The 16,793-nt window shown below is 48.1% G+C and overlaps 1 protein-coding gene across 1 annotated transcript; it reads right to left on the reverse strand.

The window, feature by feature from the left end:
* Window positions 1-6,072: 6,072 nt before the first annotated feature.
* LOC149340300 (uncharacterized) lies at window positions 6,073-15,853 on the reverse strand. The gene is made up of 4 exons (XM_089550748.1): window positions 15,778-15,853; window positions 13,061-13,278; window positions 9,639-9,903; window positions 6,073-6,469 (listed from the first exon to the last, which is right to left on the reverse strand). The coding sequence occupies exons 1-4, from the start codon at window positions 15,805-15,807 to the stop codon at window positions 6,155-6,157; spliced, it is 828 nt and encodes a 275-aa protein (XP_089406874.1). The 5' UTR covers window positions 15,808-15,853; the 3' UTR covers window positions 6,073-6,154.
* Between the last annotated feature and the right edge of the window lie 940 nt (window positions 15,854-16,793).

Genomic DNA, 16,793 nt, shown 5'->3' on the forward strand with positions numbered 1-16,793 from the left:
CCATTGAGGAGTTTCGTCAGGGGCGCGACGGTAGAGCCGAAATTAGGGACAAAGCGCCGAAAATAGGAGCAGAGGCCCACAAATCGGGGCACCTGTTTCGTAGAGGTCGGTTTAGAGAAGTCAGCCACAGCACGGAGTTTGTCAGAATCAGGTAGGACGCCATCTTTGGGTACGAGGTGACCGAGTATTGTCAGTTGCCGGGCGCCAAAGTTACATTTCTTTAGGTTAAGTTGAAGGCCAGCACGGGTGAGGCAGCTCAATATCTGGCGCAAGCGCTGGATATAAGTCGGAAGATCGGGCGAAAACACAACATCATCCAAGTAGCAGAGACAAATGTTCCACTTGAGGCCGCGCAAGATGTTGTCCATCATTCGTTCGAACGTGGCGGGAGCGTTACAGAGACCGAATGGCATTACGGTGAATGCATATACGCCATCAGGTGTAACGAATGCCGTTTTAGGGCGGTCGGACTCAGACATCTGGACTTGCCAATAGCCGGAACGCAGATCCAGAGAGGAGAAGAACTCGTCGCCTTGCAAGCAGTCAAGGGCGTCGTCAATACCGGGTAGCGGGTAGACGTCTTTGCGCGTAATTTTGTTGAGCCAACGATAGTCCACGCAAAATCGAATCGAGCCATCCTTCTTCTTCACCAGGAAATCTGGGGATGACCAAGGACTGACAGAGGGCGGAATAATGCCGCGTTGTAGCATGTCGTCCACTTGCTCAGCGATGAGGCGGCGCTCGGGAATTGACACACGGTAGGGGCGCTGGCGGAGAGGAGTATGGGTACCGGTTGCAATGTGGTGCTCGACAGTGGTCGCATGGCCCAAAGAAGAGGACTGGTGGTCAAACGATGAGCGAAACTGGTTGTGCAGGGCGTGAAGCTGCGCGTGTTGAGCTGTGTCGAGGGTAGGGTCAATAGAGGGTTCGAAAATGTCCGAAGGCAGTAGGTGATCGGGAGTAGCGCCACGTGGGGTGAGGGCAGCGATGTCGGGTCCGGAGGAGGTCACATCGGTGTCCAAGTAAGAGATCAAGTTAGCGGTTTCAAAATGGCCAAGGCACTCGCCACGGAGCAGGGAGAACGCAGAGAAGGAGGTGTTAGAGACGAGGATTGCGGCAGCACCGTATTGAATGTCGATGACGGCAAAGGGAAGAGAGAGGCGTCGGCGAGAAGCAAGGATGGGGGAAGGCGTGAAGAGAACGGTGGCGTCAGAAACAGAGGCGGCGCAAACAGGGACGAGCACGACACTGTCTGGGGGAATATGAGTGTCCTCGGCGACAACACGCTTAGCATCACGGCGAATCGGAGGCTCGTCGAAGGGCGCATCTCAGAGCGCAGAAAAGACGACACGCGCACGGGCGCAGTCAATGACGGCGCTGTGGCGGGATATAAAATCCCAGCCAAGGATGACGTCATGGGAGCTTGCACGGAGGACTAAAAATTCGACAACATATAAAACATCGGTGATGACTACGTGTGCTGTGCAAGCGGCAGAAGGTTGAACGGGCTCGGCGCTAGCTGTACGGAGGGCGAGTCCAGAAGATGGGGTGGTAACTTTTCGAAGCGAACGGCAGAAGTTTTCGTTAATTACAGAAACGGTAGACCCAGTGTCCACAAGCGCAAGTGTCTTGACGCCGTCTACAAACACGTCAAGATTCGGCGGTGAAAGGAGAGGAGTTAAGCAGGGCGATGATAGCGCAGTTCGTGCCCCAGGAACTGCGGCTGCTAGTTTTCCGAATCGGTGGGGACAGGGCGACGCCTCATGGGTGACAAGGAGCGGCGGCGAGGCGAGGGCGAGCGGTGGGAAACGTAGGGCTGACGACCAAGCGCGCGGTCAGGTGAGGTCCCCTGAACGGGTGGTTCGAAAGGTGGGCGAAAGGTGCGATCCGTATTCGCGGTAGTCCGGCAGGGGGTGCAGAGGTGCATGCAGAGTACGTCGACAGAGGCGCGCGACGTTGCCTGGAAGACAGCAGGCGTAGCAGATTGGTCTGTTGTCAGCCGTGCGCCAAGGATTGTAGGCAGCGGGCGCGAAACGTTGTCGGAAAACAACAGGCGCAGGCACTGCAGGAGGGACATATGCATAGGCCTGCGGCCGCGGTGGTCTTCTGACAGCCTCGGCATACGTGAGAGGCACGGGTGAAGGTGCAGGAGGCGCGCTTATTGGAGGGTCGTAGCTTAACGGGGCGCGTATTCGCCAACTGCAGCCTGTACAGCCACAAGGCTTGAAACCACGGTGAATTAATCACGGTGACTGAAGAATGTAACAACGGCTTACCTAAAAGGGATAATTATTCCCTAAATAATGCTTAAAAGTCTATACCAACCTATTGTTACTAACCATGTAATATTTAGTGTAAATTCAAAACTGATATTCCAGCGCTGTGAATAATCTGTGTCAAAGTATGCAGAAAATGTTTTGAAAATCTTAAACGGCGTTATATGCCACTAAGCATAACGATTTGCGACCTAAAAGGGAAACAAATTAAAAAAAATGAAATAAAAAGAAAACAATAAAATTACAGTACAGAGAGCGGAGTCGAACGGCCGACCTTCCATACGCAACACGTGCCTGTAATCCACTGCGCCATAGCGGCGATGTCAAGCCGTGGTTCTGAATGAATATTTATAACAAGCCTTAATGGTGGCTGCTACCTGCCGGTGGGCGGCGCTGTCATCGCTGGCTGTACCGGCTGCATTTGGCGAACACGCTAACGGGGCGGCAACTGGAGTGGGATGGATCGGGAGAAGACCGGCCTGGGGAGCCAAGGGTGCCGGTAGCCGAAGACTAGGAAGTGCATCGGCGACCTCCTGCATGATGGCATGCCGGATCTCAGGACTGAGGACGGGTGGTGACGGGTGTTGGTTAGATATGAGCGAGAGCTACCGGGTGACCTCGTCCCGCACGAAGTCTTTAATTGTGGCGAGTAAGACGTGGTTGATTCCCAGGCCCAGGTGGGAATGTCGGCCTCGTGGTTTCGAAACCACACGTTCGCGACATCCCTCAGGTAGAATATAACATTGGTCAGTTTAACGCTGTCATCCCAGTTGTTATGGCGACTCACCCGTTCGTATGATTCCAGCCAGTCTTCCACATCCTGGTCGCTGTGGCCGCTGAAAACAGCGGGGTCCCGATGCCGGACGGCACAGGATCAGATGACTGGCTGCGGGGGGGGGGGGGGGGGGGGGGCTGTTGAATGGTTTTGGACATCGGGATGGTGCGACTGCGAAGGTCCATGGTGATGGGGAACGGTGAACGCATCAAACTGCACCAAATGTAGAGCGGTTTATTGGCACGTTGAAGCGCTGGCGACGAAGACCTTGGCGCAAGTAGTCTAGGAGCCAGCGAGGCGAGAGACCGGCACACAAGCGGCAGTTAATGTTGTTGTTCACCTCATAGAATGGCGCATACCCACACAGGGGGATCGGCCAAGAAGAGGGGTGCATAGAGAGTTTTTGAGAATTTTTTTGTTTGGTTTTGTTTTCTTGGGAAAAATGAATAGATAAATTAAGTAATAAATAGAAATAGCAGAATGCTGGGGAAGAGAATCTTCAAGAGAAAGCAGAAAGACCAAAAAGAAACAGGACAAGCATAACGCACGCAGGAGCTGGACTCTGCAAGATCTCTAGCAGAGGGAGTTGATAAATAAATAAATGAATGAAAATAATAATAATAGTAACGAGGGATAGAAAAAAAAATGCAATGATGTGTAAAAGCGCAGTTCTCCAGCACGAGCCTCCGACGGGCGGCGCTAGCGCGTCGTCGTCGTTGGTGGCGGTGCTGAATCATCTTCATTCCAACAGTATTTTCTGCTTCTAAGGCACGAGCATGCCTAAGAGATCCGCCTGCAGTACCTAAAATTCTTCCTAAAATCAACTGATTGGTCAAGAATGTGATGGCGTCATAGAGTCACGTGACATGGCCGAGCGCTGATTGACCTACAGGGCGTGTGACGTCATGAGACCCCGTGATATGGCCGAGTTCGCAGGGCATCTGGAAGGTGGCAGGTGAGAGGCCGAGCGCTGATTCGTCGCCGGGGCGCGTGACTTCATGAGACCACGTGAAATGGTCGAGTTTGCAGGTGCATTAACTCTTGACAGGTGCGCTGGTCACGTGCCATGGCCGAGCGATGTGACGGGCATGACAAGAGTACGCAGTAGCTCTTGTTTTTGTAGAGACATGTCTAGACAGTTCCACGTACCAGGTTGGAATGGAGCCACAATCAATGCCACGTGTGTCTCCCGTAGTGAAAAATTCAGGGGGGCCCTTTGTTGACCTAAAATGCGGTGAGGCGGAAGCTTAATGCTGCTTATGTCACTGATGTGTGGTTACGATGTTAAGCTTCGCCTCTAAGAATGGAACGCGACAGCGTCTTGCAACGCTGCCAGGGAGTCCACGGAACGCCATCGCCCCTTCGGCTCTACGTCTTGCTCGTCGATATATTGGCTTTTGAGGAACGTTTATGGAGGTAATTTTATGTCGACACCGCGTAAGACAAACACACACCTTACGCATAACTTCCCAATGACGAAACAAGACAAACCTCTTTGTGAAACATGTGGAGACCAACTCACATTAAACCATATTTTAATGTCATGCTTAAAACTCGAAAGACTAAGGAAAAAGTACTTCACTTCATTTTATAATGAACGCATACCTCTTCATCCAATGCTACTCTTGGGTGATAATGCAATTGTTGAGATAAGTTCTGTTTCTAGCTTTCTAAGAAAAGCTGGTTTTCTCGATAAACTATAAACTTCAACCCTTGCCCCACCTGTTTTTCAAAATACCTCAGCCACTCTCTCATCCCTGAGAAGACGGCTGAGGTCCCTATTCCATCGGGTGGGAACCTCGAGATCCTTGCCCGGCCAAGGATGGCTGCTGAGGTTACCTGACCCCTTTTAAAGCTTTTACCATAAGTGACTTCTAAAATTTTGCCTTATTATTTTACTAGGTTGCACGAATGAACTTTTTAGGCCCTTTACACCACCGTTGATTTACACTTTTGAATAACGTCTAATACGAAACAATTTTCTACGCCCTGAGCTTGGCGCATGATAGCCTTTCCAGCTTATGCGCAATTAAACCCAACACAGCACAACACAATACAACTCATGAAAAGACGACTACCTTGGGGTGCTTGCGAACCGAAGCCACAACCTACGCATGTCTCGAGCGTTGCTATACCAACTGAACTACGAGCCGATGAATTCCTTGCGTTCGTTTTACTTTCGTAGTATTTATGTTCACGCTGCTCATCCTAATATGTATTAAGGTGCTGTTACGAAATTTACAAGAAGTAATGACTCCTTAAATAAACGTTACAATGAGGGTCGATTTGATGTTTTGATTATTCCTGGCAGATGTAAAGGTTGCAATGTCTGAAGACGGGCGATTTATACGTTAATTCGGGAGAATCTGGCGTGTAGCTTGTACGAAGAGCCTGTTTTCGTCAGTCTGTAACTTACAGTAAGACGATCTGTTTATGGTAGCTTATCAACGTGACGCCCAGCATTAAAAAAAAAAAAAACACAAGGCCACTCCAGGGCCACCCGCGTCCGACGTGGGGATGCTCATCGCCTGCTCCTGCCATGTTTGACGTACGCGTTTGCTTGTGCAGTGTTCGAGACCAAGTATTCTTTGCTCTCACGTTGCACCACGCTTCTAGCCCTTCGTCTCCGTCATAACCATGCTGTTTTCGCTGGGACGCGCAGTCACAACAAAATTTTTCAGGATGCGCGTTACAGGAAACAGAAAATATTATTTCTATGCAACTTCTTGGTGCAACTACTGCAGAAATGCATTCGCATGGATAACCCACAGATGCTGATGCATTCAGTCAAGGTTATCTCATTCTTCTTCCGTTATCTCTTACTCTTCATCTACCTCTTCTCTCTAGCTCCCGTGAATAATATGGACAGCCTAACATCCGACCTTGGAGGCCATGTCTGCTCAATGGTCATGTGCACAATGTACATTCTAATAAATTTGTAGGCTTTTTTATTGTTGTCCAAGAGAGCTTCACAGTGAGGACGCAAAATTTGTCGCTGTGAAGTGCTGACCCAAACCGCTGTTCACCAAAACACGACGTGCAAGTCGGGCAATACATTTCTGGATTACAAAAAAAAAAAAAACTCAAAGAATGTCCTCGCCCTTCAGGGCACCAGGGCGACCACTCGAACGGGCGATCCACTGGCGCCGTCAAACTTGAGCGGTAGAACAATGGCGTACGCCCCTCTAGGCGGTACCCGTTGCAGGGCGTTCAGGTTCTCTACGGCGAAGATGTTGGCACCCAGAATTGTGCGGTGCGTGGTCGTGTCACCGGACTTGTCAATGGCCAGCGAGTCGATGCCAACGCCGAATACGCTGCGCTTTTTCACCAGGAACGAGGCGGCCTCTGGGGAGATGGACGGGAAGTGCCTCGTGCCGTTCTCGTCGAGGCCCATGTACGCTGTGCGGTCTGGCCAGTACTGCACGATAGCGGGACATTAGGCTAGGGGTCAGAGATGTCCTTTTAATCTGTGCGGCTGAAGAGTATCTCATTTACAATTATATTGCGAAAGCACAATTCTGATGCGTTAACCGCGAGCAAGATTTTGTGCTGTTTCCAGCGTTTGTATGCTTGCGGTGTTTGTGGGGTTGTGCCGAGTGAAATAAATAAATAAAAGTTTGGTTTGGTTTAGTTTTGTGGGGTTTAACGTCCCAAAGCGACTAAGGCTATGAGAGACGCCGTAGTGAAGGGCTCCGGAAATTTCGACCACCTGGGGCTCTTTAACGTGCACTGACATCGCACAGTACACGGGCCTCTAGAATTTCTCCTCCAAAGAAATTCTAGCCGCCGCGGCCGGGATCGAACCCGCGTCTTTTGGGTCAGCAGCCGAGCGTCATAGCCACTGAGCCACCGCGGCGGCCTAAATAAAAGTAAATTAAATAAATATACGCTAAGGTGATTCGAACCCGCGGCATTGCGAACAGATCAGCTTCGCTGGCTACTGAACGAGAGCACTAGGCTATCACCGCATTTTTTTTCTTCATTGCATGGAAGTACACCCACACTGACAGGCTTCAAGTCTGGCATGACCAGGTCGCCTCAAGCAACCCGTCATGCACAATCACACCAGCATCCACTCTCACTTTTCCAGCACGTGAAAAATCAGGGAGACACACGCATGCATCGAGGAGAGGCAGCCAGGCAGGAGGTCGATCCTGCGGAGGATGCTCTTTGTACCATGGCTACAAGTGCTGAGAGATTGGTCTGAGACTCAAAGCAGTATTTGGGACCTTTTTCCATCCAAGACGTCCTTGACGTCGCTTGGAAGATCGTCACAAGAGTGGTGACGTGGTTCGCATACTCATTTGGTCGGGCTTTCAGTGGTAGCGAAACCCTGCTGTATGAGAGCCCTTTCCTGGCGAATTCCCTCTTTAATGGTTTCAAGAAGCTGGCAGCTGGAGCCAGCGAGTTTCTGTGGAAGACAACGAGGTGTTATAAAAGTACGTTGGTTTGAGCTCGTTGGTTGTTAGCCATGTTTGAAACAGAAAGGCGCAAATGGGACGTTCTGTGCCTGTCGTCTTGCTTCACGTTCCTTCTTGTCCTCGTCTTATTTGCGCCTTTCTGTATCAAACGAGGCTTTCTAAAGTTCTCCAGAGACTCCAAAGTTCTTGACGTTTTTGTATTATGCCGGTTAGTATCAATTATATATTGAGTCACATCTAGCTTAATATTACCTCTGACCACTATTGCTTTCTCTATTACAAAGCCTTATATATGTTAGTATAAGGTTCTGTATGGTCCACATAAACTTCATCGAACGAAAAGGCCAGCTTCTGCGAGGACAGTACCATATTAATCTGCACTTCTGTATCTTCCGCCCTGTATGGTCCTCCGTATCGTTCATTGCGCCTGTCATTACTAGTGTGCACTGTGCTGCAGCACCAGACGGCAGCACGGGTCAGTTTCTTAGCAGCCAGTGCACTTTCTTCCTGTGCGTGTCTGTAGCCGAATGGAGAGCATAGATAATGGCCGGTAAGAGCAGCGCTGGACGACGTTGTTCTTGTGCAAGGATATGTCAGCTCTCTGGACGTTCTCCAGAGTCTTGTGGCAGTGTGTGGCGAGCAGGCAGCATCCCGAAGACCCGCCGTTACAGGGTGGAAAACTGGCAGCCCTGGCTTCCTGCAGGGCATTGTCGGCAGACTTTATCACAGCCGACGGCCGTCCAGGGCTGGTCTCATTCGAGGTTCATATCTGGCTTGCTTTCCAGCCTTCCACCAGTAGAAGACATTTATTCAGGGCGCTGTCTGCTCGCCACATGCTGCCGCAAGTCTCGAGTGAATATCCACAGAGCTCACACCCTTCTTACACAAAAATCATGCCGCCCAGCTCTGCTTTTGCCGGTCTCTACATATGCGCCCCGCTTGGCTACAGACATGCCCATGGTGAAAGCACTTGGCAAGTACAAAATGCCTCCCATAGTTACAGCGCGAGACACAGGACAAGAGAGGACGACAGAGCACAGCGCTGTGTTCTGTCGTCCTCTGTTGTCCTGTCTCTCGCGCTGTAAGTATGGAAGATCATCACCAATTTGCCGAACATCTTGCTTTATCGAACCACAAAATGGACGCCTCCGACTCCTCATGGGGGCCGGTCGTGGAAAACTGTTCCTATAACTAGTGACATATGCTCTACAAACGAAACGACGGACTACGCAGTGCGTGAGATACAGAACTGCAAATCAATATGATACGGCCTCCGTATATGTGGCCTACGCAGCTCTATATATTATCATTCGCCTCACGAAGAATTCCAATTACTCTGACATTCAGTGCGTATTTCCATGTTGCTGCACACTGCAGGAATTATACAAGAAACGGATGCCGACCGCTGTTTGCGAAGACTACCATTTTGTGTCACTACAAGGGCCAGTTAACACGAGAATTGACGGAGATGTATATAATCGACAAAGCAAGCAACAATTTTGCTAGCCATCCACCCGTAACTCTTGTTGATATCGGGGTGCTGTTTCTGATCCCCACGTTGAACTATGACGGCCGTGTTTTAAAGCAGGTGCCTCTGATCGAGTGTTTTGGCTTCGGTTAACCTGTATATTTTCTACGCCATGACATTTTCTGGTTAACGTCTCTCGCTTTTCCTTTGGTGTGCCTCTCTGTCGCTCTCTTTCATAACCAAATTTTGTTTTGGTCCTCAGCGTTTTTTAACGTAGTACCGCTTCCTGCTCAATTTACTTGTAACCTTCAGATCGGCTCAACAGCGCCGTACCCAACAACAGCGGGTGACGTGGACATGAAGGCGTTGTAAAAAAGCAAAAAGAAAATGGTTGAGGCCTGTTCTTACAATACATTTTAAAATCTTTGACTGATAGCAAACGCACTTTCTGATGATTTTCTTTCTATTCATTAAGAGCAAAGGCGACTAGAAAGTGAGGAGTCTCCATGCCATATTTGATATTTTACGAGCAGACGCGCGTGCCTGGAAGGATGCAAAGTTCATTGCAAGAAATACAGGGATGGACTAAGAATGGTGTTTCAGGCGACCGTTGTGAACGGTTTTTAGATAGGTACGCTACGCCACGCTCTGTTTGAGTAAAGCGCTCCCTGTCTGTATCACACAAGCCGAAAACGCACCTTGGAATGGCCCGTGTAGGCCAAGAAAAGACAGCCATGCGGAAGGCGTCCGTACTGTGCTTCCCACTTCAGGACATCACTCACGGACAGCAGATACTCTCTATTCTTAGCCACACCGTCACGCACGTCCACTCGAGCCACTGGAAGGAACAGCAGCCTCTCAAGTGGTATCTCTGCCGCATCCCAGCCACCCTTGGCGAAGTGCACTGGGGCATCCAGGTGAGTTCCACCGTGGATGGCTTCCTCCACCACGTCCGCTTGAAGCCTGGCACCACAGAAGGACAGGATGTCATTGCTCTACATATTTTAATGTACGCTGGCAGCGAACGTCTGTCAGTGCCCTAAGTTTGGAGCAGCACTAAAGAAAATTGCGCGAAAGGAAATATCACTACAAGAAAATTACTATTTTTTTATACTCTATGTAAGTACTGGTTGGTTTATGAGGTTTAACGCCCGAAAGCGACTAAGGCTATGAGAGACGCCGTAGTGGAGGGCTCCGGAAATTTCGACCACCTGGGGATCTTTAACGTGCACTGACATCGCACAGTACACGGGTCTCTAGAATTTCTCCTCCAAAGAAATTCAACCGCCGCGGCCGGGATCGAACCCGCGTATTTCGGGTCAGCAGCCGAGCACTATAACCACTGAGCCACCGCGGCGGCTATATATAAGTACTATTGCGAAAGAGAAAGGAAAATTTCGCCTAACCGCACGCGTATCCCTTCCGTGCCTGAAATCTTTGAAAGTTCATAAGAATGTCTATTATCTAACAATAAGTCCATGAAAGGCAGGTTTCTAACATCCCAGAAGAGAGAGAGAGAGAAAAGGACGGAAAGGCAGGGAGGTTAACCAGGCGATGCCCAGTTGGCTACCCTACACTTGGGGAGGGGAACAAAGGGGAAAAAAGGAAAAAGAGCGGCAGAGAAATGAGTGTGTCAAGTGAGAAATGTATATAACAGCTATATGTTACCGATACTAACCTATGGGACAGAAACGTGGAGGATAACGAAAAGGATCCAACTTAGGGACAACGCAGTGAGCTATGGAAAGAAAAATGGTAGGTGTAAAATTGAGAGACCGGAAGCGAGCAGAGTGGGTGAGGGAACAAACGCGGGTTAATGATATCCTAGTCGAACTCAAGAGGAAGAAATGGGCTTGGGCAGGGCATGTAATGTGAAGGCAAGATAACCGATGGTCCTTTGGGTAACGGAGTGGGTGCCAAAGGAAGGCAAGCATAGCAGGGGACAGCAGCAAGTACGGCGGGCGGATGAGATTAAGAATTTTGCGGGATAGGGAGGCCGCAGCTGGCACATTAGAGGGTTAATTGAAGAGCTGTGGGAAGTGGGCTTAGTGAGGCTGATGATGATGATGATCTGGGCATTCAACCCGACAAAGGTAAAGCGAACAACTTAATATGATAAGCGAATATGTTACAAGGACATGTGAAAAAATTCGGGGTGGTTGAATTTTGACAACTAAACAATTTTGGTCGCTGTAGCAGTCGTGTTTTGTTTGACCACGAATACAAGATGATTTAGTTTTCATAACATTACGAGCTAATAGCCCCTAATTTTGGTTATTTCAGCAACAAGAAGTGAACCTGTATTTCAATAAACACGTTAGGAGTCCCCTACATTCTCCTGCTGCATTACCACGATGGTGGGCTCGCAGGCATGTACATGAAATGCTGTAATGATTGCTTCAGCGACAGGCGTTCTTATATTCTATTCTAGCAACAAGAGTAGCAGATGAATAAGTTTTATAACTTTGCTGCGGTTGTAGTTCCATTTAGCGCCTTGTTATTGAAAGTGAAACTACAACTAAAATCAGTTATTTTACTCTTCTAGCACAGTAAGCACCTGATCTGGATACATACGTTTGAGAAAGCATACATCTGCTTGCCAGTTCAATGATGAAAATTTTTTATTGTATCCTTTAGACGCAAATATAGCATAATTTCTAATTGCTCATTGTACACCTCTTATATTTAATCGATTTTAATTCAATCTACATGTCTCCTAACAAAAACGTTCGCATGCCATAACATGACAACTACACCTTTCCATTTTTTTTTTCTTATTGCGCATTCTAAGCGAAAGAAAATGCTCAGAGGCAGGCACTAAAAAACGTTACCATACATCCTTAGAGAAAGAAGTATTGGTTCATGCAAAGTGGTATGGTCGCATGCTTAAAGCCATTTTCTTTCGATAAAGTTTAGTTACTGTTGATTTGGAGAGACGAAGAGCCTCATGAGACCAAGACAGATCCCTATCACCATATAGTGAGGAACTTTAGACTAAAGGATGACGCAGAGACGGACGAATGGGCTGCAAGGGGTAGAAGCTGGCTGCACTTATAACCGCTTAGCATTATGGCCTCGACAGAACCTTGTTTTGTAAATCATGCTCCCAGGCAGTTAAAGCTGCCTACTGTACACTGCATTGATTAACGCATGACAAAAGCGGCTCAATAGGCAGACCATAGTTCTGGGCATGAAAATATGAAAAGAACACTAATGTTGAGATAAGTCTGGGGGAGGGACAATAGGTTACGATAAGTTCTCATCCACTGGAAGCATTAATGTATAGCATCTTTGAAGGCCAAGTAGCGACCGCAAATCCTGGCCACAAGAAGTTACGAATTTACCCTTGGCAGGCGCGTTCAGGTTTTGAGCAAAAGCTTGTCGATATTCTGTTCAACACAAATGCTTAAAATTTGAATGCTCCTTTGCTCAGCAGTGGGGCCGCAACATGCCGGTTAACGAAAAGCTTGAAGTTAGATTGGTATGAACCCAGCAATCTATAGGAAGAAACATTATCGTAGTGATTAAGCTACAAAAAGAGCACCGTAGATCAAAGAATAAACAGCTAATAACGATGTGTTGGATGAAATATAGACGATGGGGGGGGGGGGGGGGGGGGGGAGGTGACATGGACTAGGCATCCGCTTGGGCAGGCCATAGACAGGAGATTTGCATGCCATGAGCAGGGCAAACAGAGCATGCAATGCGCAATGAAAGCAACCGCTAGTATGCTGCCAGTCTGAGGCGGGGTACCATGTTCAGGGATACGTGACCGACTACGGCTGTCAGGTGGGCGTTTGGAAAGTTGCTGGAATTGATTGGAGTGGCCGTGGTAGGCGGAACGCGAGGATAACCGGAATTTAGGGGAAAATGCCTTTATGCTGCAGTACACGTAACATGACTAATCATGATGACGACTAGTGTACACTTGGCCTTAAATAAATAAGGCAGTTTGCGCACTGGGCTGCCGAAAGAAAGGAACGTTTGTGACGGTATAAATTTTTGAAATTGTTGAAGACGTCAGGTGGAATAAATGTTGAAGCCGACTTCTGCTCTTCTGCTTACAGTTACTTAGAGCACAAAAGTGATATTGGCAAGCGATAGTTTCATCAGCATATACCATCCAGCTTTTGTAGAGTTGACAACAGTAACGTTGAGGTAGAAGTGCGCGTCGTTCGTCCAGTAGAGTGTCTCGTTATTGAAATGATGTGAAAGGTCGACGATTTTGTAATTTCCAAGAAGCTTTGGTGGGTCAGTATGTCGTACGCATTGCACACAGTGTTGACTAGATAGAGCCCACAAGACTAGAAGCAGCCGCACCGTGAAGTCGAAGGGAACCTGCAAGAATAAAGCGTTGCGTATTATTCCCTATTTTTGAAATATCACAGATCTAGCTTCTCTTCTGCTAAAGATTAATATCGCCTGCTCGTGCCTACAGTACGCCATGCAAAAGTGCATCGGCTTCTCTACTGTACCTTGCATTACAATGGACAGGAAATAGCCGACTTTCCGCAACTGTACTCTGTCTTCCAGCACTCCTTTTGGCCGTTTTCGTAACCTTCAAAATTTCCCTTTGTCTGCCTTTTGCTCGTCTTCGAGAACTCTCAAAATGCCTTCCCAATGCGTTTGAGGCCTTTAATCTTCCGACGTCCTTCACTTCCTTCTATTCAGCCTTCCGCGAAGCATCAACTGGACCTCATTTTATATTTGAAATAGCCAAGTTTCGATTCACTACCTTGCTGTTCTTCGTTACCTTCTGCTGCTGCGAGCATCAGCAGTACGTGACCGAAATGGCCCGCCAGTTTTTTCCGGCCTCATGCGGTTGGAGAAAACTTGGGCCGGTTAAAACAGACTTTCAGGGAACATTACCGGTGCTACTTGTTTACTGTACTTATGACAATTTAAGCTGTAGTATCTTCCTTTATGTAGCACTGCATGTCAACAGCTACCAAGTGACTCATTGCATAGCCCAATAATTAACAGTTTAATTTGCCTTCTGAGAAGCTTCGCAGAACACGCCTCAAAATTCTGTTTAATACAATTAACCACACCACATCATATTTTAATGCCTAATGCAGTACAAAGGCACGCGACAAAGTGGATTGAAACACACGCAGAGAATTTCAGTGCCTCTGTGCACAAGAAACCCAAATCAATATTCTTTTTTTTCTGATAGTCATTTTCGGATCTAACTAGCTGGCTTGCGAGACGGCTAACTCAGTTCCTCAGTGAAAATATTTTTGCCTGGTGGTTCCCCCTGTTTGAGAGTGCAGTGTGCGTGACCCTGGTCAATGAGGTGCGAATCTTGGTGGCAGTTCCTTAACCTCTTTGGCAATGCTTAAGTGCTTGTAGGGCTTTGTGTAGGCCTAACAGCTAGTGCAATCTGTTAAATACTTTTTCTGGTGCATTTTGCGTTTCAGTTGGACGAATACAGCGCAAGCGCCTAGAAGCATATGCACTTGATTCTTTGTCCCCTTTCTGCATTGGCGCCGCCGCGGTGGCTCAGTGGTTATGGTGCTCGGCTGCTGACCCAAAAGACGCGGGTTCGATCCCGGCCGCGGCGGCTAGAATTTCTTTGGAGGGGAAATTCTAGAGGCCCGTGTACTGTGCGATGTCAATGCACGTTAAAGAACCCCAGGTGGTCGAATTTTCCGGAGCCCTTCACTACCGCGTCTCTCATAGCCCCAGTCGCTTTGGGGCGTTAAACCCCATAAACCATAAACCAACCAACCTTTCTGCATTGACCACTAAACGGCGATTGGCAGCATTGTAAAATAAAAAAAAATATAAAGATTGTATGAAGCGACAAATTCTTCTCAAAGGAGCCCTCCAACTAATGACTCCGGCCTACTGTTAGGGGACTATTTTCTTATTTATGTAAAGACGTCATAGTCAGTCGCCTTGCCACTGCCAGGCATCCGTGATTCCACTCTAACAGCTGCAAGGCGGTTTACCGTGACGTCGTGAAAATAAGTCGATAACATTGGTGAGAGGGCTTCTTTGAGAGGCATTTGCCGCTTAATTCTTGTGTTGTATTCGACTATAATATGCCCCACAGTGTCTATTTTCCTCAACATGGGTTCTCAATATGTGTCGTGTAAAGTACAGCCCAACACAGACGTGCTACTTTAGCAGAACTACAGCGTTTATCACCACTATACTGTCATTCAATCCAGTCAAACTTTCCGGCATGAAAGATTTTCGGTCGGTTATAGCGTGCATATTTTTCCCAACAACAAAGTTTCACTGCACCTGCCGTGCCGCCCAAGTCATCTTTGCAGCATTAAGAGCCGTGTTGTAATAAGATGACGCATCAAATAATCCTATTTCGACCTGTAAGTTCTAGCTGCAGGAAAAGTTACGACGGTTTGACAACGACGCGGGGCCGGCATGTCTACACTAGCGGGGTTTGTACTCGAGCCGACGGTTGGGCATTTAGAGTTGTTTCCGGCGCGAAAGAAGGGGGAAAGAAGCGGCAACATGTTTTCTGTTGCTATCTCGGCTTTATGTCAAGTGGAATACGTTCTACAAGTGCGGTCAGAAGCAGATTAAAAAAAAAATACGCCCAAACGCAATTAATTCTCTCTCACAGGGCCATTAAACTCATTCACCACTACAGCTGTCTCTCCGACGTTAATTTCTGTGTTTCTGGTTCGGAGGCCCCATGTTATCCCATCGTCTTAGCCTCACAGCTAACCTGCTTGCCAAGCAAGGCACTACCGGCGAAGTGTTTTGAATATACAAACAAGAAGTTCTACAAGAACTACTACAAGAATTACAAGAAGTTCTTTTCACCTTCTTCTTCCGAAATATCGCCGAACAGGGTAAAGGGCTTACTTCAACGGAGCTCTGCTTGCGCTTATCCATTCCGACCGCAGTTCTGAGACTAAAACAATAGAACTCCCGGTGCACACGTTTTTTATCCTGTTTGTAGAGTAGGGCCACTGTCGCAGATGGCTTCACAGTAGCTCGAGTGAGCCCCCCGTTTACCCCTACTCTCATTCCTCTCACCACATCCTGCTTCGGAATTTGGCTGTGACCCGGTCAAAACCTCCAGCTGTTGGAATAACTTTCGTTCCACTCACGTTCCACTTTCGTTCCATAGCTGCTCTCGCCAGCATCTAAATTTCCGCTTTGTAGACGACCGTTATCTTGCATGTGGCTGCAGCCAGCTGTAATGGAGGGCACACACAGCTGCGGATAAAGCAACGCACGTGTTCGAGTCCGACTACACCGCGATTTCTAAGTGGAGGAGATCGCAGCAAAGTGAAAAAATGAATTCGAGGGATGCTATCACGCGCTGAGAAATCTTCCAGTGCGCCCTTCTGTGTCAGTGCAGTGTGTTTCAGAGCTCGTGGGATCAGAAGAAAAGCGACTATTTGGATGCTGAGTTTTTGGCTGCGTCTGATATTCCTCTCTTTTGTGCAAGTGCAGTGCAGGCATGAAAATGTCCGGGGAAACAAAACATATTTCGTTTACGCGGACATTTTCATGCCTGCACTGCATTTAGCTGAGTGGAGAAGACATAGAAGCGGTCATTAATAACCTATTTCTGTTTACAGTGTCGATTGTTCAATTCCCGCAGGAAAAGACGCCAAGTATTTCAACCGATTGATATATGAATTACAAAAAATTCTGTAGAGAGAATTAAGAATGCTTACGTACCCGGGGTACATTGTTTACGCGTAATATTTTTACATGCATTAGAGTTATTTCATACGAATTTATGTGTTTGCGTATTGGTTGTGCTCCAGACCGCGAACGTTGGGACCCTCTTACTGCACGGCGATAAGATTGGCCGAGATTGCATGTCGTGGACGAAGGACGTAGAGGTTTGGTTGTTTGGTACACGC

This window comes from Amblyomma mixtum, chromosome 6 (genome assembly GCF_055824585.1).
Source record: "Amblyomma mixtum isolate Tamu chromosome 6, ASM5582458v1, whole genome shotgun sequence".
NCBI classification, from domain to species: domain Eukaryota; kingdom Metazoa; phylum Arthropoda; class Arachnida; order Ixodida; family Ixodidae; genus Amblyomma; species Amblyomma mixtum.